Below are 24,115 nucleotides of genomic sequence, written 5' to 3' on the forward strand. Positions count from 1 at the left end.
ATTATTAATTGGTCGTATTCTTTAATGAGCATCGATTATAATCACGTGACATAAAGTAAAGTGACAGGAACATGAAATATTAGAATAAACCCAATCATACGATCATTTATTTATCTCGTGCAAAGTACAGAGAAAAAATTAAGATGTTCATTTTGAATCTATTGCATATTGTATAATTATCATCTTAATTTGTACTTATGTACGTAGAGATACAGATATGGATCATTTTTATTCTTTATTTTTTTTTTCTTTTTTTCTTTTTTTTTTCGGCGTTGATCAAACGCAATGAGACGTTTTGGAGATCTGGATGAAAATTGAGGTACATGCATGCGTGCATAACGCCTAAGCAAACACGTAAATCTACATAAATAAAGTAACTTACAAATGACTAGTACTGATTATTTAATCGCATATATATACACGATCGTTATTGCCTTGCTTTTCAAATTCGATACTCGGGTCCTTTCTCATTCTATTGCGAACGGTGGTTCATCGTTGGTGGACAAATAGAATTTGCCTCGTAATCTGACATAAAAGGAATGATTAATGTTTAGGCTTTTCAATGAAAAATAAAATAAACAAAATCTTACGATGTGGATGCGTATTCTCCCATTAAGACAATCGGATTGTAATCACAACGACGTTCCTTGTATTTTTCCCAACTCTCACAGGTCCTTGCTTTAAACCCTGCAGTACTACCAATGCTTTCTGTCATGAACTGATGTGCACGAGAATGACTACAATAGGCTAAAAATAGGATATAAAAAGAAAAAAAAATAGAATATAAACGTGTGTATATATATATATGAATAATTTGTAAAGTTTCAACGACATAATAATTTCATTTTTTAATCGTTCGAGATACTAACTGGTCGTTGGTAAGAAAGAACATCCAGGTTGTGGGAATTCACCATTATTGGGATAAAAATCAGCATGACCTAAGGGTGCCAGAAATCCAAAAGCCGGTCCACTTGTATGTATAACATCAACAAATTGTGCGTCCGTAGGATCCAATCGAAATTCTGGATCAACGATTCCTGAGATCGTTTCAAAAAGAGGACTCGCAGGATCTAGACCTATATGAACGATGATTTTTCGTTGGTTAGTATATCGAAATCATGATCAATAATTTATATATCTTTCTTACCAGTTATTCGGCCGATACGACCATCGAGATAAGCCCCAGCAAAACCTGCTACGTGCGAACCCAAACTATGACCGCTAATATGAACATCCTTGTATTCGAGATTCGATTCTCTGTTAAGAAATTCGAGAAAATCCCCAAAAAATTCTCCTACTTTGCGTGTATTGTTCGCAGCCACAGGATAAACGTCTGCTGCCAAGATACCCCAACCAACGACTATTACGTTCACATCTTCGTGTAACAAGTAAGCTAAAAAAATTATTGATCTCCTTTCAATTATTATTTTACATTCTAAATCTCATTTCGCTGATATTCCTTTAAAAAATTATAGAGAAGAATCGGACTCGCTCTTTTTTTTCTCGAAATTACGTCAAGTGAGCTTGGAAATGTGACTACACGCGAAAGAGCAAAAGTGTTGTAAAACGATCAATTAATGTGTTATCTTGTTGACCCTTGAACCTGGCGACGTCCGATTCCGTGTTTACCGAAACGATTTGACCATGATTATCATGAAATTTCTCTAACTTCTCTTCAACGTTGTGATATTCTAGAAAATCCTTTAAGATCTTTCTTTTATTCTCTCTCTCTCTCTCTCTCTCTCTCTCTCTCTCTCTCTGTTTCTCTCTTTTTTTCTATTTTATTAATAATGCTTACCGTCTATAAGTCCTCGTACCCATGCTTCATTACCAGTGTCGCTAAATCCATGAACGATAAACTTCGTTGGACGACTTTCATTAAAGTGAGATGCATAGAGGACTTCTGTATTATTCAAGAATAACTGTTCCTCGCCGAAAGGATTTTCCCTATATAATTATATAATTATTTAACCATTGATATTTATATTTTAACCAAAGATTAGTTAATTCCGACATGGATCTATCATAATCGTTCATTATTTCATTGATCATTTTCTCATGTAAAAATAATATATCGAAACTATACAAATAAAAAATATTTACAGGAAAAAAGTTACTTTTTTATTATATTAAAATCAACGATACATTTCTAGTTTAATTATTCTTTAAGCAAGAAAATAACGAGACGCCAGTCGAACATTCATTTTCAGTATTCGAGTGGCGCCTCGTTTTATCCTCCTTTTCAATCGGGACAATCGGCATAAGATGAAATGAAAAAAGAAGAAGATGAAGAAGAAGAAGAAGAAGAAGATGATGATGAAGAAGCAGAAGAAAAAAAGAAGTGGAGGCGCGTCTGAGATATTTACGCATGGATGATAGTCAGTCGAGCGTCAGCGCTGAGAATAGAATGCGGACGCTTTCTGATTGCACGTATCATTTAAAAAATTAATGCTTCGTTTATAGCAACGCATAACATTGGCTCCGCACCGGCGAAAAATTTCTCCTATCGATCGATCCTCGACAAGAAAGGGCAAACGCGCGAAGCTTCGACCTCGCAACTTTTCATAGTTCCTGATCAAGTAATATGCAAGGTATAACGTATATATAATTTTTTCATTCAATTATATTATTAAATTTCACGCGTATGTAATAAGCTCGGACAATGTAATAAGCTCTAATATGTGTATGTGTCTTTGTATATGTAACAAGTCGATGTTAATTTTATACTTTCTTTTACCGAATTTATCGTAACGAATAAAATAAAATCATATATCGTATTATCATACCTGGTATACAAATTAAACGTTGCTGGTTCTCGTGCTGCCTTAAAAACCGACTTGATGATCGTTTCTACGTCGTTTAATAACGTGTTTTGCGGATGCGCGTACGCTGAAAATCATGAGAAAATGTTCATGATAAACTTTCGACCAATTACATATCCTAATCTCTGATATTTCGAACGCGCATACGGTACGTCTCAATATGTTAAAAATTCTAATTATGTCGTGTGTTACACTCTTTACCTGATACGAAGGCGGTCGCTAAAAGAATGTAGGATTCAACAAGTGACATGTCTACTTGTGCGATACCACTCGACGTTGCACTGGATTACTACTGCAGTCGGCTTAGTGGCGGGGCGCCATTCATCCTACATGATTTCTTGTCTGTGATGTACGATAAAACCCGGAGCCTCAGTCATTAGCTTAATTAATTACGACAGACACTCGAGTCTCGTCATAAACGCAAGTTCAGCGATTAGTTATCCCCACTTTCCACGCGTCCTCAAAATTATATTTTGTTTCTATGAATCTTATTCGAACGAACAGCTTTATAACGAAATAAAGTTAGAGGACGAAATGATATTCGCGATTAGTAACCACAATTTTAGATGTTTTAATCAACCTTCCGATAATGTAATCCAAGTTTGATATAGCGAAATATTTTTTTGCTACTTTTCTTCTATAATTTTCTACGATTATCTGTGTCTTCTTTGGAAATAATTCCTACTTCTGAATACGAATATATATTTTATTATACATTTTATTTTATATATAGATTTTATTACTTTTATACGTTATCTAACAATGAATGGTGATGTTTAACTATTGTCAATCTTTAATTATTTATAATATTGATATATACTTCAATTTTTCATTATATTTTATATGTATAAGATACTTACTATAGTTGTTTTGCGTTCGTATTCCAGAGATTAAATATTTTTTATTTTATTCTCTGATAATTTACTTTCACTCTTGGTTGAGTCTTGTATTTTTCGAATTTGTATTTTCGCGCGTTTATTGAAAGATGGCGCTCTTTTGCCATATTTGATTTGATGTTTTTCCGTCGAATTTCTAGAATCAGCTGTGATGTGTCAAATATTATGAGTATTTGTAATGTTCTAGTTTCTGGCACATTTAATTCGATATATATTTCTCTAAATTAACATAACTTAAATCTTGTTATATCTTCTGAAAATGTATAAATAATGAGCTTATATTAAAAAATGTAAAATTTGTTTTTAGGAAAAAAATAGGGTTAGGAATATCATCAAAAAGAATAACAATAAGCATTTTTCCAATTGCTGTGAATAAAAAAAAGGATTAAAAATATGCATTCATAGAAAATATATTTGATGTGATATATCCTAATGCATAATGTCTCCTGAACCTACTCAAGAACCTATAGAAGAAAGTTTAAACGTACCTAATTTGATCATTGATACAAGGATGGCAACAGATTCTGACAGCGAAGATGAAGATATTGGAATGGCTGGATATATGCCATTGTCTCAATTACCTACTGATAGCGATCTTATATTAGAAGATGATGAAGTTTGTAATATTATATTTTAAAATATAGATTATAATTATATTAATATATATGCTCATTTTAACTATCATTTTTATATTCATAATGTGTATTTTTAGGATGACGAATGGATATCTCAAACTGGTGAAACAAATCATGCAGTACCTGTATCATTAAGCGATTCACAGCAGGTAAAAATATTTATGTTTAGAAATTATTACAATTACTTAACTACCTAATCAATTTGTCTATAAACATTTTAGACATGCCTTAGCGAAACAATAGAAGTATGGTCATCTCCATCTAATAGATCTAATATAGATATGGATGCAGATAAAATTAATCAAGTAAAATCAATGATGGCAACTTTCACATTACCGTCCACAGCAATTCCAGAATGGGCAAATACTATTTCTGAGGAAGAATGGAAAGAACAATTAATCGATCGTATAAAAGAAATGCAAAATAAAGAAAAGTGAAGCTAGAGAGTTTAATAACTTTTACATATTTTACATGAAATTATATTCAGAAGATCAAAACTCCACCACACATTTATTATGATATAGTTAATGAAATTTATTTTTCAAGATACAATATTTCTTATGTTAAATATAAGAAAATTTACTTTTTAATATGTGCTATATTATGAATAATGCATGTTACGTGAATATATCCATAATTGGTGATGTATTAAACTATATTTAATTATAATCTTAATCTGATAAATACTGTTACCATTAATAATTATATTATTTCATATATATTGTTTATCTCTCTCATTTCTTATTAATATTTAATTTTAATCCATGTTTATATGACATTATTGTTCATATTAACTTAAACAAGTTCATCTACAGCTATACTTAAAACATATAAAAAAATTGTAATAATAATAATATCGTCAAAAACTTATAATTCATGTCCTGAATTAATGGCAGCAGTTTTTGTAGCATTTAATTTCAAACGTAATGTTGCAATATCGTCCTCTATTCTTACCAACTTTCGAAATTTCTATAAAACAAATCAAATTTACGTATCATTATCACATGTGTTGATAAGATGTTGATAAGGTATCGATAACATACCTCTGAGGTAGTTCCAGGTGTAACACACCAAATATAAATCATATAAGAAGGAATACACATCATAGAAGATAAGCCACACAAACACCCCAAAAGATGACTCCACCATGGGTATTCGTATGTAAGATATTTAACAGGAACAAATTGGATAATATTAAAAATGAAGACGCCCTATTTAAAGATAAATTATTGACGTTAAATCTTAGCTGAAAATTATATAAAAGAATCATTGTTTGCAATAAATCGTACCACACAAACCGCTGGTGTAGTGAATAGCCAACATATCTTCCACCAGTAACAAGGATAGTAACCGATCATATCTCGTATGCCATCATAAAATCGATTAATTCCGAACGCCCATGATACAGCGATGCACTCGAAAAATATCAAAAATAGAAGACAAAATCCACTCACCGCGTAGGAATCCAAAAGTTGAAACACATACATTCCTCCCTAATATCAACATTGACAAATAAAATGTATATTCAAAGTAAAATTGATGTTACGTTGCATTTTCTTTTTTTTTTATGTTTTTCTCTTTTTCTTTCAACAGCTAATGCTTACTTCGGTTATGCATAAAAGACCAATGAGATATGAGATAAAACAGACGAAAGCGATAAATATTTCCTTGCGTTTTCTTAGAAGTCTAGGCCATTCGTCCACAGCAGCGGTTATAAAGCCTTCCACGGTACAAAACTGTTGGAAATATTTTTCAGATAATACCTTTGAAGATATGTAAAATATTAATTACAAATTTCGGTTTACCTGACTATCCAATCCAATCAATAAAAGCATAATAAAAAATAAACACGACCAGATCGATGCTCCCGGCAATTGAAGTACTGCCGAAGGATAAACTAAGAAAGCTAAACCTGGACCTGATATAAAGAATTCGAAAGTGAAATCGAATGTATTAAAAATTAATTAAATAAATTTAAACACAATTACCGGAAGCAGCAACGTCGGCAACTGGTTTTTGTTGTTCGTGTGCCATAAAACCCACTACAGAAAATATGACTACACCACTGAGTATACTCGTACATGTATTTACTGTGCATACTATAAGAGAATCTCTGCAATCAAAGAACACGTTCATTATTAATACAGTCCAATTTATAGTATTATATAGTTAATTGTAAAATAAAAGATCGTATCTATATATACACCCACACATACTTATAAACATTATTGTTATATTTGTTGTAACTTCCGAGCGCAACAAGAGCACCTAGTCCCAATGCGTAAGAGAAGAATATTTGCGTCACTGCATCTATCCATACCTATAAATTAAAAAAATAAGATTAAAATTATTAAAAATCGTAGTACTGTAGTAAATTCTCAAACAGATTCTCTTCAATATACCTCTGGATCGCCAAGTTTACTAAGATTTGGTGTAAAGTAATATTTCAGACCTTCCGTCGCACCTGGCAGTGTCAAGCCTCTTATCAATAAAACTGTCAGCAATGCGTATGGAAACAAGGACGTGAAATAGACGACCTGTAAGTACGTATAGTAATGAATAATATTGTTATTTGTAAGTGATTATTTTTAAGTAATATAATCACATCTTACTTTTCCTGTCCATTTTACTCCTTTCCAAATACAAAAATAACACATGATCCATACAACAGCCAAAGTACCTGCTAATTCCCATCTAATCCCGCCTACATTATCAACGCCAGAAGAAATTTGAAGAGTGCGCCTCCTTTTATGGGAAAAAATAATAAATGTTAATGATATAGTATCAGGAAAAATTCTTATAAATTAATTAAAAGATTTAAGTTAACTTACTCCCAAAATTCTTTTACTGGATCATTGAGAAGTGTGTGGCTCAAGTTTCCGATCGAAGTAGCACATATCGTGTCCTCTTCGTCTGGCCAGCAAACCGCTTTAAGACGATCTATGGGGGTGATGCAATAATTCGTATTCCATGAATTGCCGCAATTTCTCCATGGAACATCTTTCGAGAAATATTTTAATTAATGATCATTTTACAAAGAATAATTTTATAAGCATATTTTATATATATTTTTACCTGATTGTAGAGAAACTAACAAATAAAATAGTGCCCACGCCAGTATAATAATATAATAAATATTTGTCCAGCAGGAGAGCACGCAGGTAGCGTATCCAATACCTAGATTTGAATAATACCGTATTTTAACAAGATCGTAAAATGAATTGAACAAATAAAATATATTTCTTTTTCACCATCTGCATTTTCTATTTCCAACGCGACAATAAAATTAAACAATTACAAAAATGATTTATTCCGACCTTTAAAAATCGGTGCTATTTTAAAGACTCCAAGGCCACCTATGGTCATCATTTGTCCCAAGGATAGTTCCATTAGAAACATGGGTATACCGGCGAGAGCCAAAGCGATAAAATAAGGAACCATAAAGGCCCCGCCTCCATTTTTGTAACAAAGATAAGGAAATCGCCAGACATTTCCTAAACCGATGGCAAGACCCACAACCGATAAAATGAATTCCACCTTGGAGAAGAAAAAGAAAAATTAAGAGTAATGTTCGCACAGAACTCATCTTCGTTTGAACGTATGAAATATATATCGTTCACTAATGAGAACTTGATGAACACTGTGGTAAATCACCTTGCTGCTCCATGATCCTCGATCCGGTAAATCTTTTGTTTCCTTCACAACCGACGATTGTAGACATTCGATAGCTTCGAATCGGAAATCTTGTTCCTTACCACCGCTCGGAACTCTCACAGGTGGCTCGGAAAAAAGGGCCTTCAGTTCCTGCACAGGATTCACTGGATTAACCTGGTTCACTGGATTCACCGGGTTCCTTGAAAGAGGGCTGGTGGACCTGTCTACCTTAGACCGTCCAGCCGTTCCGGTCGAAGGCATTATTGTTTATCCAGCGAGCGTTTACACACAACGCTATTCACCTCATCATATTTACACGTCTACGAATCTGCGAATTTGATTTGAGATTAAAAAGAAAGAAGAAGGGGAACTTAAAGGGACACCTAAATCGTTTTAATGATTGAATTTGCGCGTTCACGACCGATATACCGCGCCCTTCGTACTTTGCCCATTGTTGCTCGAGTGAAAAATTGAAGGGATTATTATACGGTAAATGGTCCGGTGAAAGACAATTTGGTCTCGCGTTTCGAGGTCTTAAATATTCAGCGGTCATCGTCGTCACGTGAGACGCATCTGTACAAGGGTCTTGATGATGATGGATGACAGACAACGAGCCACTTCCGGGAATCACAACGTTTGATCAACGTTGTTCCCATCGACCAACCTTGTCCTATTTTAGGCGAACGATTGGCGAAAGAAACATTACCCTAAAAAAATATTCTAGCGGTAGATCATGTAGATATAGTTTATTCGCGTTAGATCGTGTTTGAACGAAAAAGTTATCTTCTACGATATCGAAATTACCAGTTAATACAATTCTTTTCATTCTCTATTTTTGAACAAGTTACTGAACAAATAATACTTGCAAAAGATTTACTCCTGTTACATATCAATAACTATCGTTATATATACATTTTTTGAACTTCTCCGTCATATGCAATAAACTACGGATGTAGTCGAGCTAATATTCTCCTTCCCTCCGTTTCCTTAACAAACTATTACAAGTGCGAGTAACGTAAATTGCACGATCAATCACCTAACACTTCAGTCGAAAATCTGTAGGATCTATTCTTCTTTCGTTATCGTAATAATACAATCCATATCCATCCAAGAGTTAATATTAGCAAGCGCGCGTCTGACCAAAATACTTTGATCACTGTATTTAAGTAGTAAAAGGGAACACGCTCTAGTCCTATAGATTATTCTTTTTTACTTTATTATGATGTCATAAATATAAAACGATACGTACTATGTAATTACGTGATCAAACTTGAAAAAATGGAAGCGCGCAATTTATATATTCGTTGGTGCGCGAAGAAAAATGCAAAAGAAAAAAAGAAAAGAAAAGAAACCCAGAAAATTACAATATGTAACGTACGTACACGTCGCGTTACTTGAGTTTCACACAGGATAAGTTCACGTATGAAGAGCGCAGAGATTTCTGGTGTACCCTGCAGATCTACCCCACAATAGCGTTCAGTCCCCCAAGCACCAACACATTTATCGTTTCATTCAACAAATTAGTGCCACAGTGTCAATCTATATTTAGTCTCTACTATGTATACACTGTTATATATATATATATATATATATATATATATATATATATATATTGCATGTAACGTGTATGTAATGAAAACTGCGATTTATAATATCGATTTTTACAAATTTCTCAATCTTATCAAAGAAAATCCTTACAATTCGTTTCAAAGATGACGAGTGATTACATCTATTGCTTTCCGTTTTCCACAAATAAAGACAAATTTTCGAAATATAATTATTGAATTCTGAATTCTTTAGAATTCTTATCGTTAATCTCATCACATGTAAATTTTTTATACACTACCTGTTTCATATATATCACTTTAAAATACATTTTAGCATTGTTGCTTTACTTGGAATCTTTGAACAGTTACGTTAGTAATTGGTAACTCACAAATTTTTAAAAAACAATAACTGTATTTACCTACTTTTTTCTTCTTTTTTTTTTTTTTTTCTTTTCTTATATTAAATACAATTCATTTATATCTACTGCCACCTAGTGTTGTAATATAAAAGCAACTTAATCTCTTGTAGATATACAGGCTGGGCCAAAAGTTCCTAGGTGATTTTAAAAATCAATTATTCTATTTCGACGTGTCTTAGGCTAATTTTTTTTTTTTTTTATCGTAAGATTACAAAAGTAACTAGAAGCTTAAAAAAACTTTGGGAAAGAGTAATTGATTTTTAAAATCAGTTAGTAATTTTCGGCCCATCCACTATAAAATTGAAATCGTATTCTAAAGAAATGTGAAAGATTAAAATAGTTTTTATATAATATTATAGTATAAATTTATTAATAGAATATTTCAGAGATTATGAATATTGCTATTATTAAATATGATAATTCTAATATTTATATATAAAAGTACGTTAACGATATGACGTTAAATTAACGTTTAGTTTGTATAAATTTATGAAAGTAATGAATCATTATTACTTATCTTATTCACGTGATATTCAATATAAGATTCCTTTTATATTATCTTTATAGCAACGTTTAAATAATCTAAATGAAATCTACGTCGTTATTTGTATTAACGAATCGAATTGCGTTTATAAATTTATCTATTCAGATCAAACTATTACAAATGAAGATTTATAATAAACTTAAACATATATCAAAATAGATAAGAAGTGATATCAATAACGTCACCTATATATTTATTAATACATATTATTTTGCATTACTATGCAGAAATATACAGATAACAAATATTCTTATTTTACTAATGAAATTTGAAGTTTTAAGAATATCAAAATGTGCTTCCCGTTTAGATATAATTTGGTAAAATACTTTCCGACTTTTAGAAAGTATAATTTTGGATCAGTCGTAGAAAAAAAAAAGGAAAAAAATTCCTTATCAAATTTTTAACATGTATATCCGTAAAAAGAGGAATGCACTTGATTATCATCAGAGTGCAAACTGATGCAACCAGTGCAACTTGGATCAAAGCCGAGTATGGCGTCACTACGGTAGTCAAGTGAAATGTCAAAATTGCGGAACGTGAGTATATACACATTCGGTTAATGCTCGATCTATCTAAAATTCTCGAAAGTTTTCGACGTAACGACATCATATCAAGTGTTTTAACCAACACGTCTCAGTGAATCTTGTTGGCATTGTAGTTTAATGCGACGAACCGATAATTTATCGGTATTAAAATATCAAAGCATTGACAATAAATTGTGAGATGTTTGTGCATTCCCAGCTGATAGGTTTTGACATATTTGACAGTTGTGTAATTGCATAATTGTGTGCAGTAGCGTGCTCTGATGAACGATTGTATATGATTTAATAAAAAAGCCATACAGGATGGCCGAACTGGATGATCTATATCATTCAGATCAGTACCTAGGTCCAGAGACGCTTACTGATCTTTGCTTCAAATTAATTTGTGACAATCTTGATATCATTTCGGTCAAAGATAAGCACGGTCATCGTACTCTACGCAAAGGACTTGCCTTCCCTGCAGAAATATGTCATAAGTTTATCGAGTATATGCAGCGAAGTGAAACAAGAGAAAACGATGACTGCTTCTTTTCTATCTTCAAGGATACAACAGCCACAAGACTAAAACGTGTTAAAATTATAAGTTGTAGTTTGACAGATGCTTCTGTTGAAACATTAATGAAGCATAAACTTACCGATTTAGAACTCACAAATTGCACTAATTTAACAGTTCTTTCTATTGAACATGTAAATGCCAATTCTGAAAATCTACGTAGTCTAGTATTTCATGGAACTTCGATGGTTATACCATCAAGATTAACATTTGGTAATAAAACGTATATAATTAGATTCGTTTACATTTTTAATAATGACGATTAATAATAATATTTTAACGATGGTATTAAATATTTACATATGCGTATATTATTTTTAGGTACAGATGAGAACTCTCCTGTTAAACATTATGAGCGTGGTTACGTTTTCAAAACACCAAACTTAAGACGTTTAGCGTTAGGATATGTTGGTATTCCAGAGAGAGAGTATAGTTTACTTTTGGCAGGCTTAACCAATTTAACTCATTTGGATTTATCCAATTGTTTTGAAGTACTGAACTTTGATTTTTACGATCATGTTCCAAATTTAGTATCGTTAACATTGTACAATGTAAAGGTCAATGGTGATCCAATAGCATTTGTTAATAACATATGTCACTTAAAAAAACTTAGGTATGAAAAGGTTTTTTTTATGAAAATCAAAGAAATTGAACAATGTTTTAATTGACTAATTATTCTAATTGTGAAAACTTATAGGCACTTGGACATCTCGCAATCCAATTTCAAACAAGGACAATTTGAACATCCTAATAGAATTTTAAGGCGTATAGTACTTGGATTGCCCGAGTTAGTTTCTCTGGATATTGGAGGCACTAATCTTGCAGGAAGAGGAGTTGCTGAACGACCCCTTGACACAGTCTTAGAAGATTTAACAAATAATGCTCTTTGTGACATACCAGGTCTTGCATCTAGAATTCACAAACCATTACAATTTTTAGGTCTTTATGGAACTGCTCATGCAGCTTGTAAAAGACACGATATACCAGCGAAAGTGGTATGTATTGAACAATTGTATTAAAGTTTTACATAAATATCATTTTACATAAATAAACATCATTATATAAATCGTGTGGCATAAATACAGATAGCAGGAGATGCAAATGAAGATCAAATATTAATTGCGGCTCATGTTTGTATGAACAACAAACAAGAATTATTACAAAAAGTGTTGAGTGATCTCTATCATGTATTCAGATATGAAAATTGTCAAAGAATGGATCAAGCTCTTCGTACTGTATTAGAAGCGATGGAAAAGCATCCGTATCAAAAACATATACAAATATCTGGAAGGTAGCACGTCTTAATGAGCACATGCATCATTTTTTATACACCATTTGACACTTAAGACAATTTTTATTACAGTGCTACTTTATTTTACATAGTAAAAATGAAGGAAAAGGGAGAACTAGTTGTAGGAGTTAGGAAAAGAATTATTAGCACTTTATTGACAGGAATGAGTCTTCATAGAGACGAAGAAACTATGATGCGTAATGGTTGTTTGGCATTATGTCAATTTCGTATACCGCAGGACGTGGTTAGTATTTTTTCTATCTTTAATTGGTCTATGTGATTTTTCACTCAGTTTTACATATATAAATAAAACTATCTATAAATATCTACGAAAAAGAAGAGAATAATAACAATACAATTTTTATATTTACAGATGTTCAACTACGAAGCATTAGTAAAAGTGCTCTTACATTCTGCTAAGCATGCAGAGCCAGAAGGATTTGTACAACGTATTGGAATATATTTATTAAACTCTCTAGCTTGTCAAGTTGAAGGCAAAGAAAAGTGTCTTTTAGGCAAATTAGGTTGTGTTAAAACAATGCTTGAATTAGTCGAATATAGAGTAGAATCTGGAATATTTGACGATGTGTTGGAAGTAGCATGGTCTACGATGTGGAATATGACGGATGAAACAGCTATAAATTGTCAACGATTTTTAGATGAAAGAGGAATGGTACTCTTTCTAAAATGTGTAAAAGTATGTATCTTAATCTTTTGATATTCTGTATAAATATAAACATTTGGCATAATTATTTCTTTTTTTATAGCGGTATCCAGGAAAGGAAGAATTATTGAGGAACATGATGGGTTTACTTGGTAATGTCGCGGAAGTAGATTATTTGAGAGTACATCTTATGCAACATCGATATGTATGTGTTTTTGCCAATCTACTGCGTTCTAACAGTGATGGCATCGAGGTATTATATTTTCTTGAATATTTCAAATATTTCATTGTTTCATAATAATTCTCTATCGTTAATCTATGTACTGTACAATAATAGGTATCTTATAACGCAACCGGTATACTCGCACATATGGCATCCGATGGTGTCGAAGCTTGGACGCTTGATAAACCTAGCCGAGATGAAGTTTTAGATTTTATGGTCCAAGCTATTGAAAGATGGGATTTATCTGCGGAACGTAACATTAATTACCGTTCATTTTTACCGCTTTTACGTTTACTGGATGTATACCATACTCCAGAATGTCAACATTGGGCTGTATGGGCACTCGCCAATCTTACCAATGTTTATCGTACGTATTTGAGATGTTTTTCTGTTTTTTTTTTTTTTTTTTTTTTCCCCCAAAAAATAATTTCTCCCTTCAATTAACATTTCTCATGAATTTTTATCTATGTTAAAACAGCACACAAATATTGTTCATTAGTTATAAAAGAAGGAGGAATAGAAAAACTGAATGCTCTTAAAATAGATCGAAGGCCGTACGAACGAATTAAAGAACTTGCAACAATTGTAATAGAAAATTGCTGTCAAGATAACAGTCATTCCAATGATGGGAATTATCTTCAAGCACACTCAGATGCAGAATATAGCCTTGATGGTTAAAAAAATTGTCATTAATATGATTCATGTGCAACATTATTGAATACAGAATGTTCAACCGTAGTATAGAGATTTAAAGCTAACAATTGATGAAAGTGTGTGGTGATTTTATATCCGTAGTAATTATCATACAAAAAAAAAAAAAAACGATATGCAGAGATGACACGTAATAAGATGTTACCTTATCCCAGTGATATTCTTACAGATAATATTTAAAAAAGAAAAAGGAAAAAAACAGAAAAAAAGAAACAAATAATTGCTTAAATATAGCAAAACATGTTGCGCTATGACAATTTATATAGCGTGTTGTTAATTCGTTAGTGATACTCCAGATATTTATAGTTTTTATTATTACTATTCTCTATTAATAATCTATCTTTGAATCAGAAATTATTTTTATCAATGTACATAGTTATATCCTGTATCATAAATTGAATCTCTGAGATAAGATGATTGTGACTATCTAATATTTCTATTTTTTGTTTCACAACATTAGATCTCGCAAAAACTGTGTGTAACAGTTGTACATTGGCGTTGTCTTATATAATTCAATAGTTTAGCTTTGATCACTCAGCTGCTGAAATATTGTCTACAAGCACTGTGTAGATATTATTTATTAAACGACTTGAATAAATAAAGAGACTTAAAAATAAGAAGCATGTCAATGTATGTCACTGTAAATAGAGCTAAAGTGCAGGGAGTAAAGTGAAATAGATTTGTATGTTTTTGTATATTATCGTTATGAGACCTTGCAAAAAAAAAAAAAAGATTAGAAAAAGCACCCATACTGCTGACATCAATTGCTTAATCAAATTTTTGCATTATCAATAGAAAACATGTAATCCTAAAAGATAAGCTCAATAAGTAAATATTTTCCATGCTCAAATAATTAGCCAGCTATTTCTACAATAAGCATTAAATGATGATATAAATGTATAATGAATGTGAGAATAATTTTGGAACTATTCTGTGTATAATATAAGTTCATATGAGACTGAATTGTGTGTCTTATTTATTTTTATACCTTTATTAATTACCCTCTCTCTCTCTCCCTCTCTCTCTCTCTCTCTCTCTCTCTCTACCTATCTTTCTCTCTCTCTCCCTCTTTCTCTCTCTCTCTCTCTCTCTCTTTCTCCTTTTCGATATTTGTTTATTTTAAATTGTTTCGATCAATTGATAATTAATTCCTTAAAAAACATACAAATTTGAATATATCTATTTATCGAGCTGAACAATCGAGATTTGTACCGACCTATCGATTAAATCAATTTGATAATACGCGTGACATTGAAGTTCTAATCGTATTCAAAAAAACACATGTATAAAAAAATATACCTCGTAATATATTGTCTTTTTTTTTTTAATCATGATATCGACGATGAAACAATATAAATTGAAAGAAAAATAAAACTTCATTTGTATCATTTCCGGGAGGCGGTTAAAGAACTTATTTCCGGTTCAATTCCTTAATTCCGCATGGTGGCCGGTGGACTTGGTAGAGGTGGGACGCTACAGCTTAGAGAGGCAGACATTTTATTTTCGAACGTACATCGTACTACATCCATTGGCACGTTCAGCAGAGCTTAAGCTCGAAATTCGTCGAAAATATCAGCAAATAATACTTACAAATCAACTAGATCATCTCACATTTTGAAGAAGGTAATGATACAATTATATATGACTAAATATAATCCTTTCTAGTGAACATATCGAATTTACAAATGTAGCCATTTAGTCGCGCCAAACGATAACGATTTTATCGATTTGCGTACTGTTAAGTTTTTAATGCTTTTAGACAAAAGTTCAGATTTCTTCTATAATAGAAAGCTTAGAAACTTACGAATAAAAAAATATACTTGTAGAGATATTTGAAGCAGCAAGACTATTCCATTCTATATGTGATTTCTAGCACTTTGAGAAGCATCGAAGATGCAGATTTTTTATGACGTACATCTCGCAAACGTGGTCGTTTCAATGTGATGATTCATTTTCTCTCTCCCTCCCTCTCTCTCTTTTTTCTTTTGAAACACTGAAATGAATTTAATAATTTATTAAACGTAATTATTTAATAATTATACGTAGATTGGTGTATAGTGCGCGAGTGTGTGTGTACGTGTACGTGTGTATCGGCATCCATATACGTAAAAATGCGCGTGCGTTACCTAGAATGGCGTGGTATGTACATAGATAGCACAACTTCTGAATTATGATTCCAAATTCACCTTAGTATCCTATTCTATATTATTTATACGTATGATAAAATATACATGACTGTGACTATACTCTTCAGCTATTTTGTTTGGAACATATTCATTTTTTATTCATATACCAATGAACAATACCATCAAACAAGAGCGAAAATATTGAATATATAATTAAAGAATATTTATTATCTTTAATATATTTGACTTTCGTTGACTTTCCTTCAGTTAAGATATTCTATAAACATACACGTTTTGTTCGTAGACCGTTGTCATCATATCTGACGTCTGTAACTCGTCGGTATACTAAAATGAGTTACGGCTACAACAAATACAGGTTAGTAATAGCGTACAAAAGTGTTGTAATAAATGTACATCTAAATATTATGAATTTATATGCTAATACGATTCTGCGTGCCGATTTCGAATCTGAAGAACATATGTCGTGGCATATAAGTATATTTAAATGTGCAATATATTATCGATATAAGTAAAAATATGAAGTGAGTAATATTTCATATAATGTTTATTTGATATTTGATATTAACAGTTCTACTATGAGCTCTCGAGGTCGAGGATTTAGTTCCCGTGGGGGTAGTTCATACAGAGGTCGAGGAGGCGGAGGAGGAAGCGATTGGGGTGGAGGATCTACCGGTGGAAATATGTCAAATAGAGGAAGTTATTCTTCTTCGAGAGGAGGCAGATTTAAATATTCTACTACCAGTTATGATTCACGTTCTAAATACAATTCAGGTTAGCCGATATTAAAAGAACATCGATTATTATCTACTAAATAGATGAACATTTGATGACTATTTTTTCTTTTTTATCTTCGTAGGTGGATCTGAAAGATATTCCAGCAGAGGTGGTAGAGGTGAACATTCAAACAGTTATAAACGCCCTCGTGTAAGTATTAATTTAAAAAAAAATAAATATCTTCTTTTCTTCTTTTTAATCAGATTTTTAATATCATTTTTTCTATTCATCTTCGTTAGGAATCTTACTCTGGTAGAGATGATCATCGTTCTTCTGGAGATTCTACCCGTAAAAGGATCAGAAGCGATTCTTATCAGGTATGTACATTATGAGGTGATATTAGACAAATTTTAATATAAAAGAAGTTGTAAATAAGTCTTAGGCAGCTCCATTCTGATTCTACAATCCTAAGGTCAAGAAGAAATTACCGGCCTTAAAAGGTCCTCTTCAGACAGTTTCTCAAAATTTTTTAAACATATAGTATAACTTGACACGATTGTCCTGAAAAGTTTTTTTTAAATATAAGTACTGAATGCGAAAAATTGAGAACATTAGCTTCTATTTAACTGCAAAACAATTTCAGGACATTCGTCTAAAAAAGAAAAAAAAAATATAAAAGAAAAAGCGGTAGAAAAGGTATTCATAAGATGTCATAATTTCCTTTCAAGCGACGAGCCAACGGCTACTTGAACACCCATTCTTTTTGCGTTGGGACACTACTGGTGGAACACTACGAATGCATCAAATAAAAGATGAAATATATACCTAGATGGTACTTAAATTGTTATCCACGCACAGTCATGAAAGATAACTGAGCGAACAGACGAATAGATGTAGAAGTATGGATTTCATTGTGCTCATATTGCATCAGCATTGTTCTCTGTATATAGCAATATGTGCTATGAAACCGCAATTTCGTGCACAGTTAGAAATCAAATTATTGAAATATTGACAGCATCCCCGCATTGCTCCAACAATTGATACTGCAAATAAACCTACTACCTTACATACGACAGATTTTCCAAATTATATACTTTAAAGGACGTGCGAATTTCTTGACTCTATGAAAAACGCATAGACCTTTCCAATACAGAGAACATGCATCTTATATTGATTCTGATTACTAAAAACAGAGAAGGTTGCAATAAGTATCAACTTTTTATATGTCTATGCATCCACTCGTGCATGATCCGAGATATAAACTTCCCAACTAAGGCATACCGGAGAGGTTTAGAAAAAAAAAAAAAAAAAAAAAAACATATATACATATATATATATCAATGATCGAATATCTATCAAATATTTTTCTCGAGTATTTCACCCTTCTGAAGACTATGTAGAAGAATATACAATCGTATAAAGATCTATCTCTCAATTAGCTTCATTTCATTCCCAAGTTTATATGACAATAATAATCGAACGGCAGAGAATGAAAAAAAATAAAATAAAATAAAAAAAAAGGATTTTTTACTATTAATATTATTTTATACGGTGCTGCTCTTTCCTTCAGGAAGTTGGAAAGGTCTATTTCAAAGACTTCTATCTGCAATCTAACAGAATTCACTTGATATCTCAAAGAAAGTAATAAATGCTGGTAATATAATTAACATTTCTCAAAGATATATATATATATAAAAGAACGAGCGTGAATCCATGAACCAAGAACGATATATATTGAACTTCCGGAAAAGTATAAAAGTTGTTTAAATTATGCAAAAGAGCAATGTGCAATATTATATGCTAAGTTCAGCGACATTATTTAGAGATACTTTAGGGAGGTAAATCTATAAGGTATAAATCGGTGATCCAACGAGAATGGGTGTAGTGACCGTGACGGTACAAGGTTGGACGATATTAAAGTATAAATGATTGGCACTATTGCAAAAGGTAAATGAGGAAGCTCGAAAGAACCTACGGAAGCTAGATAAGTAATAATTGAAAATGACATTAAGACATACTTCTAGGAGAATGGAAAAAAAATCTATATGATAGGAGAGGGAAAGAGGGGAGAGATAAATACATATATATATATATAAAATATAAATAAAATAAATGCATAAATCAATAAATAAAATAAAATAAAATAAAATAAATACACGCATATATATGTATGTGATAAGAGAGAATGACAGGAATGGAGAAAGAGAGAAAAGGGAAGGAGCACAATTGAATTTGATTTGGCAGGGTGGAGGTGGTAGCGGTAGCGGTTCGCAGAGGTACTCCTCGTCGTACGGTGGTTCATCGGCATCGGCTCCATACGATGACAATAAGGGCTCGTCATCGTCGGCGGTTTATGAGGACAAGAGACAGAGCGAACGAGCCTCGTCATATCACCGTTCGGAGGACCGTCATTCGGCTTCACGGAGCTATGCACCTCCGCCACCCCCTCGCATTAGCGAGATGGCGCCCCCGACTCAGAGATACAACTCTAGTCGAGGAAGAATATCGCATCAAAGCTCTAACTACAGAGGTCGCATTTCCACTCGCGGCAGCAGTCGAGGGGGTGGATTTCATCGGATGAGCTCTCGATCGGACGTCATCATGGCTCGCAAGCGTACCCTACACTCGCTCGACTATCGGCGCAAGCTGCTAGGTTCGCGTTCGCGAGACTACATCCAGCGTATGCGCATGACAACTACCAAATTGCGCAGGAGGTAACTAATTAATAAGTCACTTACCAACCGCAATACCGTCCTAGTAGCCTGCTTGCTTATCCGTCAGTACACAAACTGGCTATGTCAATGACCTGAGAGTCACGACGACGATATAGACATGTATAAATGGTAAAAGAAAACAAACCTGACACAAATGATCGCACGAAACAAATGTTTACATATTGCCGAGAGGCAAACTTTTGACAGGGTCGTAATACCGAGGGAATTGATCATAATGTGGTGCGCATAAATACGATGTATGCGCACCATCCAAATGCAATGTAATTACTTTTGATACGAGAACTAAAATACTTGTACTTTATGATGTCATTACTTATCGTTCTTCCACATAGCAGTGACTAAAAAAAAAAAAAAAGTATATAAAAAAATATAAATATATATATATATACATATATATATAAAATGCAGTATAAAAGAACGTTATTTCTAATATATACATATAAGTATTTTAAGACGCGAACATGCGAAACCACAAGAGCACAATGCAATGCAAAAAGGCTGAAATAGTTGACCTTTATTGCAAAACGAAGTGCATTCTCATTATGGGGGATAAGAGCAATGAATACTATCGCGATATTTGCTGTATATCAACTATGAAACAAATTTTGATTGCTGATTAAACGAAAGACAAAGGAAACAGAACAAAATGAAGGGAAATAATGTAAGTCAAAAAAAAATTGCTGTGTCATTAGTAGCGGTACTACTAGGCTATCCGGAAGTAAAAAGGAGTCAGGATCAGGAAGCAGCATGAAGGACAAGGATAGAGAGATGGCCAAAGCTATTAACGCTGAGTTTTCCGACGACGACGACGAAGACGATGATAACAAGAGTAATTGGGATGACGATGAGAAGGTAATTTCGTTAAAAATCTCTACCGGCCTGATCGCAGGCATTTCATTTCTCAAGAGAAATAGAAACTGTGCCTCACCGTATATAATACTTTCTAACGTTAAATCCAGCCGCATGAACGGGATGACGAAGAAGAAGATGAGGAAGAGGAAGAGAAAAAGAAAAAAGATGAAAAGAGAAAAAAGGAAAAACAAGAGAGAGAAAGACAAAATACCGAAGATGAGGAAGAGAAAGATGACGAAGTGAAGGAGGACGAGGAAGATACGAAACAGGAGGTAGGGAATATTCTAGAATTGTCGTATTTCCTACGAGACTCTCTAGCGCTCTCTTTGCTCTATCTCTAAAGCAACCATTTTTTGCTGCGTTATCCTTTAGGACGAAGAAGACGACGGCGATGACGAAGAAAGAGATGAAAATGATAAAAACGAACATGGTAGAAACGCTGATTCGGAGGAATTACCTAGTAGACGTGACGGAAGAAAATTCATCAAATTGAATTGTCCACACTGTGCGCACCGTAGCGTCACTTTCAAAGAATATTCTCTTCATCTATATTCTGGACGTCACAGTGCGGCTATGAGACGTATCGCATCTCGACACAAAGCGACTCTTACGCGTATGCGAGTTCTACAAAGACAGGAACAGCGACGAGTAGAAGCACGCGATGCTCTTCGTGGTACCTTACCCTCTCGTACCATGTTCTGTCCTATATGCAAATTAAACTATCGTTCTCTTAAAGCAATACATCAGTTATCCGAATCGCATCGTCAAATGAAACGATTCCTCACACCGTTTTGTCGTGTTTGTCGTATTCAATTCAGATCGCCAATGCTCTTCGAAACACACATGTGTTCTCTCGATCACATAAAGGTAATTTTTCTTCTAAAACTTCAAATTTCATTGATTGTACGTACATACGAAGGTACAGTCGAGTTTCGTTTGATCTTTTCAGAGGAAAAGCGTATGGAAAGAAAGAATGAACACTAGAAATGATGAGGCAGAGGCAGATTCCAGTGGTCCCGAAGAAGACGATAAAGAAGTCAATCTGGACAACTTCATGACTTTGGATTCGGTGGGCGATGTGGATGGTACGACCTACGTTATATCATCATATATACGTTTTTGCTTTTTTCCTTTTGGTTTCTCTTCTCCTTTTCCTTTCTTTTCTTCTCCTTTTTCTTTTTTCTTCCTTGTTTTTTTTTTCTTTTTTTTTAGATCTTTGTTTATAAACAAATAATTGTACCTGTTGCAGAGGACGAAGAAAGTAGCGATAAAAAAAAAGAAAAGACGACGGAGGGTGAAAACGTGAGCGAGGCTGAAAAGAAGCCAAAGAATAAACAAATGATTAAAGTGGGAGCGGAATATATAAAACGCGTAGAAGTACAATTTTGCGAATTGTGTAAAGTTTATCTGCCGCGTAGTGAAAACAGTAAAAGAGCAGTGGCGCTTCATTGTTCCACTCGAAGCCATCTGAAACGGTAATTGATATAAATAAATAATTGTATTTTTATAGTCATTATCGCTCTCATCAAATTCAATAATATATATATATATATCAAATAAAATACTTTGAAATTTGATTTATATATACATAGGTACGTACGAGATAACGATGATAAAGCACTACGAAGAGAAGCAGAAAGAATACACCTTCAGTCGTCGTCGTCTGTAAATACAAGTACTAATTCCAACGCTATCAACACGTCCGACACCACGAAAGCTTTAACGAATTCTGAAACGCCTACATCAACGAGCGGTACTCAACCGTTGTCTACGAATGGCAATAACAATGCTATGGAAAATGTGAAAATTGTCGAACAGAAGGTAAACGCTATTGAAACGGAGAAAAATGCAAAGGTCAATAAAAATGGTCAGGGAGGAGACGAGGATGATGACGATGATTATCATGGCGATGGCGGTGTCAAATTGTGGGATGACGTTGATAAAGATTTGGGTGATATATTGAGAGAGACCGAGCCTGGAACGAAATCCAGCGATGACGAAGATTCCCGTTACGATCGTTTTCGTAATTCAGACAAAAAACAACAGCAACAACATGGGAAGGATAAGGAAAGAGATAACGAAAAGATCGAGGGGAACGATAATGAAAGTAATAACAAAAAACAGGATACGAAGATAAAATGTGAAAAAGTGGATATATAATTGTTCAAAAAATTTACTATCAGTACGTTTCACTCCTACCCTTCGGTTCATACATTGTCTTTGTATGTGGTTGTCTTTTAATCTGATAACTTGGCGTACAATAGTAGACTGTTAAGTTTTATTTTATGTCGTGGAAATACAGAATTGTACGATTGCTTAGAGATTACGATGTAATATTTCTCATGTAACTAGTTGAAAGCTATTCTAAGAAGACACAGCTGAGTGAGCTAAGAAAAGTAAATAACTTGAAATTGTTTTGGTTTTAATAAGTAAAGAGCTGGTACTTTTATTAAGATTATGGAAGAAATATGCGATCAAGTTGTCAATACTTCTTATTCCATCATAAGTGAAACTAGATATCAAATTGTTTCAATATTGTGTGGTACTAAACTTGATTCGTATCGAACTTTTTTTTTTTTTTTTTTTTTTTTTTTTTTTTTTTTTTTTTTTTTTTTTTTTTTTTTTTTTTTTTTTTTTTTTTTTTTTGATCGTATAAGGGCATGTCTGAAATGTACGCTTTACATTATTGTAAACTTCACGATGTTCAATTCCTTTGTAATTCAAAAATCATTTCATACGCACATGTCTAACAGCAATACAAAAATTATTAAAAAATGCTGTAAAAAAAAATAACTTTTCATATAAGTATCTCTTAGTACAATTGTGCGAAAACTAGTGGTTAATTCTTTGTGAATCCCAGGTATGTGGAGTAACGGAACAAAGAAAAGACGGTAGATATTGATTTTTAATTAACATGTAAATGAGTATATAATAAAATATGTCACTGTAGACAATGAATAAATAAACTTAACATTATTAAACATATTCTTCTTTGTGTTAGAAATATTGCAATTTAACAATTTTTGTATAATAAGTATGACCTTATAAAAAACACACAACGTATATTTCCAAGCTCTATAGTTTATTTTTTTCAAGTAAAAAGGAAATGAGAATCGTTATGACATAATTCTCCTTTTCAACAATGGCAATATTTGTCCCAGTTCAC

General features: G+C 32.9%; 5 protein-coding genes across 13 annotated transcripts; 3 read left to right on the forward strand and 2 right to left on the reverse strand.

The window, feature by feature from the left end:
* Window positions 1–77: 77 nt before the first annotated feature.
* On the reverse strand, window positions 78–3,309 carry LOC122632036 (pancreatic triacylglycerol lipase-like). The gene is made up of 7 exons (XM_043818430.1): window positions 3,024–3,309; window positions 2,787–2,889; window positions 1,799–1,947; window positions 1,148–1,393; window positions 870–1,076; window positions 591–747; window positions 78–525 (listed from the first exon to the last, which is right to left on the reverse strand). Exons 1-7 carry the CDS (start codon window positions 3,070–3,072, stop codon window positions 468–470), a joined length of 969 nt encoding a protein of 322 aa, XP_043674365.1. The 5' UTR covers window positions 3,073–3,309; the 3' UTR covers window positions 78–467.
* Window positions 2,396–5,079, forward strand: LOC122632054 (male-enhanced antigen 1). 2 transcript variants are annotated; one of them, XM_043818473.1, is made up of 4 exons: window positions 2,396–2,591; window positions 4,026–4,334; window positions 4,431–4,502; window positions 4,575–5,079. In XM_043818473.1, the coding sequence occupies exons 2-4, from the start codon at window positions 4,158–4,160 to the stop codon at window positions 4,788–4,790; spliced, it is 465 nt and encodes a 154-aa protein (XP_043674408.1). In that variant the 5' UTR covers window positions 2,396–2,591; window positions 4,026–4,157; the 3' UTR covers window positions 4,791–5,079. The 2 variants fall into 2 exon arrangements, with proteins under 2 accessions (XP_043674408.1, XP_043674398.1); XM_043818463.1 differs by lacking the exon at window positions 2,396–2,591 and adding an exon at window positions 3,753–3,887.
* LOC122631973 (sodium- and chloride-dependent GABA transporter 1-like) lies at window positions 4,863–9,503 on the reverse strand. Of its 5 annotated transcripts, none has more exons than XM_043818281.1 (14): window positions 9,390–9,503; window positions 8,008–8,335; window positions 7,671–7,890; window positions 7,429–7,530; window positions 7,185–7,353; window positions 6,966–7,098; window positions 6,756–6,890; window positions 6,570–6,673; window positions 6,342–6,466; window positions 6,159–6,271; window positions 5,958–6,089; window positions 5,643–5,846; window positions 5,397–5,564; window positions 4,863–5,322 (listed from the first exon to the last, which is right to left on the reverse strand). In XM_043818281.1, the coding sequence occupies exons 2-14, from the start codon at window positions 8,266–8,268 to the stop codon at window positions 5,221–5,223; spliced, it is 1,968 nt and encodes a 655-aa protein (XP_043674216.1). In that variant the 5' UTR covers window positions 8,269–8,335; window positions 9,390–9,503; the 3' UTR covers window positions 4,863–5,220. The 5 variants fall into 5 exon arrangements, with proteins under 5 accessions (XP_043674216.1, XP_043674242.1, XP_043674208.1 ...); XM_043818307.1 differs by having other exon boundaries at window positions 9,386–9,452; XM_043818273.1 differs by having other exon boundaries at window positions 9,257–9,445.
* A 1,445-nt stretch (window positions 9,504–10,948) lies between these two features.
* Window positions 10,949–15,464, forward strand: LOC122631967 (protein zer-1 homolog). The gene is made up of 9 exons (XM_043818259.1): window positions 10,949–11,825; window positions 11,934–12,225; window positions 12,310–12,607; window positions 12,698–12,903; window positions 12,976–13,147; window positions 13,277–13,600; window positions 13,671–13,820; window positions 13,905–14,157; window positions 14,269–15,464. The coding sequence occupies exons 1-9, from the start codon at window positions 11,363–11,365 to the stop codon at window positions 14,466–14,468; spliced, it is 2,358 nt and encodes a 785-aa protein (XP_043674194.1). The 5' UTR covers window positions 10,949–11,362; the 3' UTR covers window positions 14,469–15,464.
* Window positions 15,465–15,942: 478 nt separating this feature from the next.
* Window positions 15,943–23,934, forward strand: LOC122635727 (protein SHORT ROOT IN SALT MEDIUM 1-like). Of its 4 annotated transcripts, none has more exons than XM_043826262.1 (12): window positions 15,943–16,124; window positions 16,932–17,003; window positions 17,217–17,419; window positions 17,505–17,572; window positions 17,662–17,739; window positions 19,607–20,076; window positions 20,790–20,949; window positions 21,057–21,221; window positions 21,322–21,816; window positions 21,899–22,034; window positions 22,199–22,424; window positions 22,542–23,934. In XM_043826262.1, the coding sequence occupies exons 2-12, from the start codon at window positions 16,978–16,980 to the stop codon at window positions 23,107–23,109; spliced, it is 2,595 nt and encodes an 864-aa protein (XP_043682197.1). In that variant the 5' UTR covers window positions 15,943–16,124; window positions 16,932–16,977; the 3' UTR covers window positions 23,110–23,934. The 4 variants fall into 4 exon arrangements, with proteins under 4 accessions (XP_043682197.1, XP_043682208.1, XP_043682218.1 ...); XM_043826273.1 differs by having other exon boundaries at window positions 20,793–20,949; XM_043826283.1 differs by lacking the exon at window positions 16,932–17,003.
* Window positions 23,935–24,115: the final 181 nt, after the last annotated feature.

Source organism: Vespula pensylvanica, chromosome 1 (genome assembly GCF_014466175.1).
Source record: "Vespula pensylvanica isolate Volc-1 chromosome 1, ASM1446617v1, whole genome shotgun sequence".
In the NCBI taxonomy this organism is placed as follows: domain Eukaryota; kingdom Metazoa; phylum Arthropoda; class Insecta; order Hymenoptera; family Vespidae; genus Vespula; species Vespula pensylvanica.

What these genes read in the sequence shown, in the direction of transcription:
- LOC122632036 (XM_043818430.1), bottom strand. Translation starts at nt 3,072, where the DNA reads ATGTCACTTGTTGAATCCTACATTCTTTTAGCGACCGCCTTCGTATCA. An exon ending in AGCGACCGCCTTCGTATCAG is followed by an intron (nt 2,890 to 3,023) that starts GTAAAGAGTGTA and finishes CATGATTTTCAG; the next exon opens with CGTACGCGCATCCGCAAAAC. An exon ending in TTCTTTCTTACCAACGACCA is followed by an intron (nt 748 to 869) that starts GTTAGTATCTCG and finishes TCCTATTTTTAG; the next exon opens with CCTATTGTAGTCATTCTCGT.
- LOC122632054 (XM_043818473.1), top strand. Translation starts at nt 4,158, where the DNA reads ATGTCTCCTGAACCTACTCAAGAACCTATAGAAGAAAGTTTAAACGTA. An exon ending in TTATATTAGAAGATGATGAA is followed by an intron (nt 4,335 to 4,430) that starts GTTTGTAATATT and finishes GTGTATTTTTAG; the next exon opens with GATGACGAATGGATATCTCA. An exon ending in CATTAAGCGATTCACAGCAG is followed by an intron (nt 4,503 to 4,574) that starts GTAAAAATATTT and finishes TAAACATTTTAG; the next exon opens with ACATGCCTTAGCGAAACAAT.
- LOC122631973 (XM_043818281.1), bottom strand. Translation starts at nt 8,268, where the DNA reads ATGCCTTCGACCGGAACGGCTGGACGGTCTAAGGTAGACAGGTCCACC. An exon ending in TATAACAATAATGTTTATAA is followed by an intron (nt 6,467 to 6,569) that starts GTATGTGTGGGT and finishes CTTTGATTGCAG; the next exon opens with AGATTCTCTTATAGTATGCA. An exon ending in TGCCGACGTTGCTGCTTCCG is followed by an intron (nt 6,272 to 6,341) that starts GTAATTGTGTTT and finishes TCTTTATATCAG; the next exon opens with GTCCAGGTTTAGCTTTCTTA.
- LOC122631967 (XM_043818259.1), top strand. Translation starts at nt 11,363, where the DNA reads ATGGCCGAACTGGATGATCTATATCATTCAGATCAGTACCTAGGTCCA. An exon ending in ACGATATACCAGCGAAAGTG is followed by an intron (nt 12,608 to 12,697) that starts GTATGTATTGAA and finishes GCATAAATACAG; the next exon opens with ATAGCAGGAGATGCAAATGA. An exon ending in CATATACAAATATCTGGAAG is followed by an intron (nt 12,904 to 12,975) that starts GTAGCACGTCTT and finishes TTTTTATTACAG; the next exon opens with TGCTACTTTATTTTACATAG.
- LOC122635727 (XM_043826262.1), top strand. Translation starts at nt 16,978, where the DNA reads ATGAGTTACGGCTACAACAAATACAG. An exon ending in TACGGCTACAACAAATACAG is followed by an intron (nt 17,004 to 17,216) that starts GTTAGTAATAGC and finishes TGATATTAACAG; the next exon opens with TTCTACTATGAGCTCTCGAG. An exon ending in GTTCTCTCGATCACATAAAG is followed by an intron (nt 21,817 to 21,898) that starts GTAATTTTTCTT and finishes TGATCTTTTCAG; the next exon opens with AGGAAAAGCGTATGGAAAGA.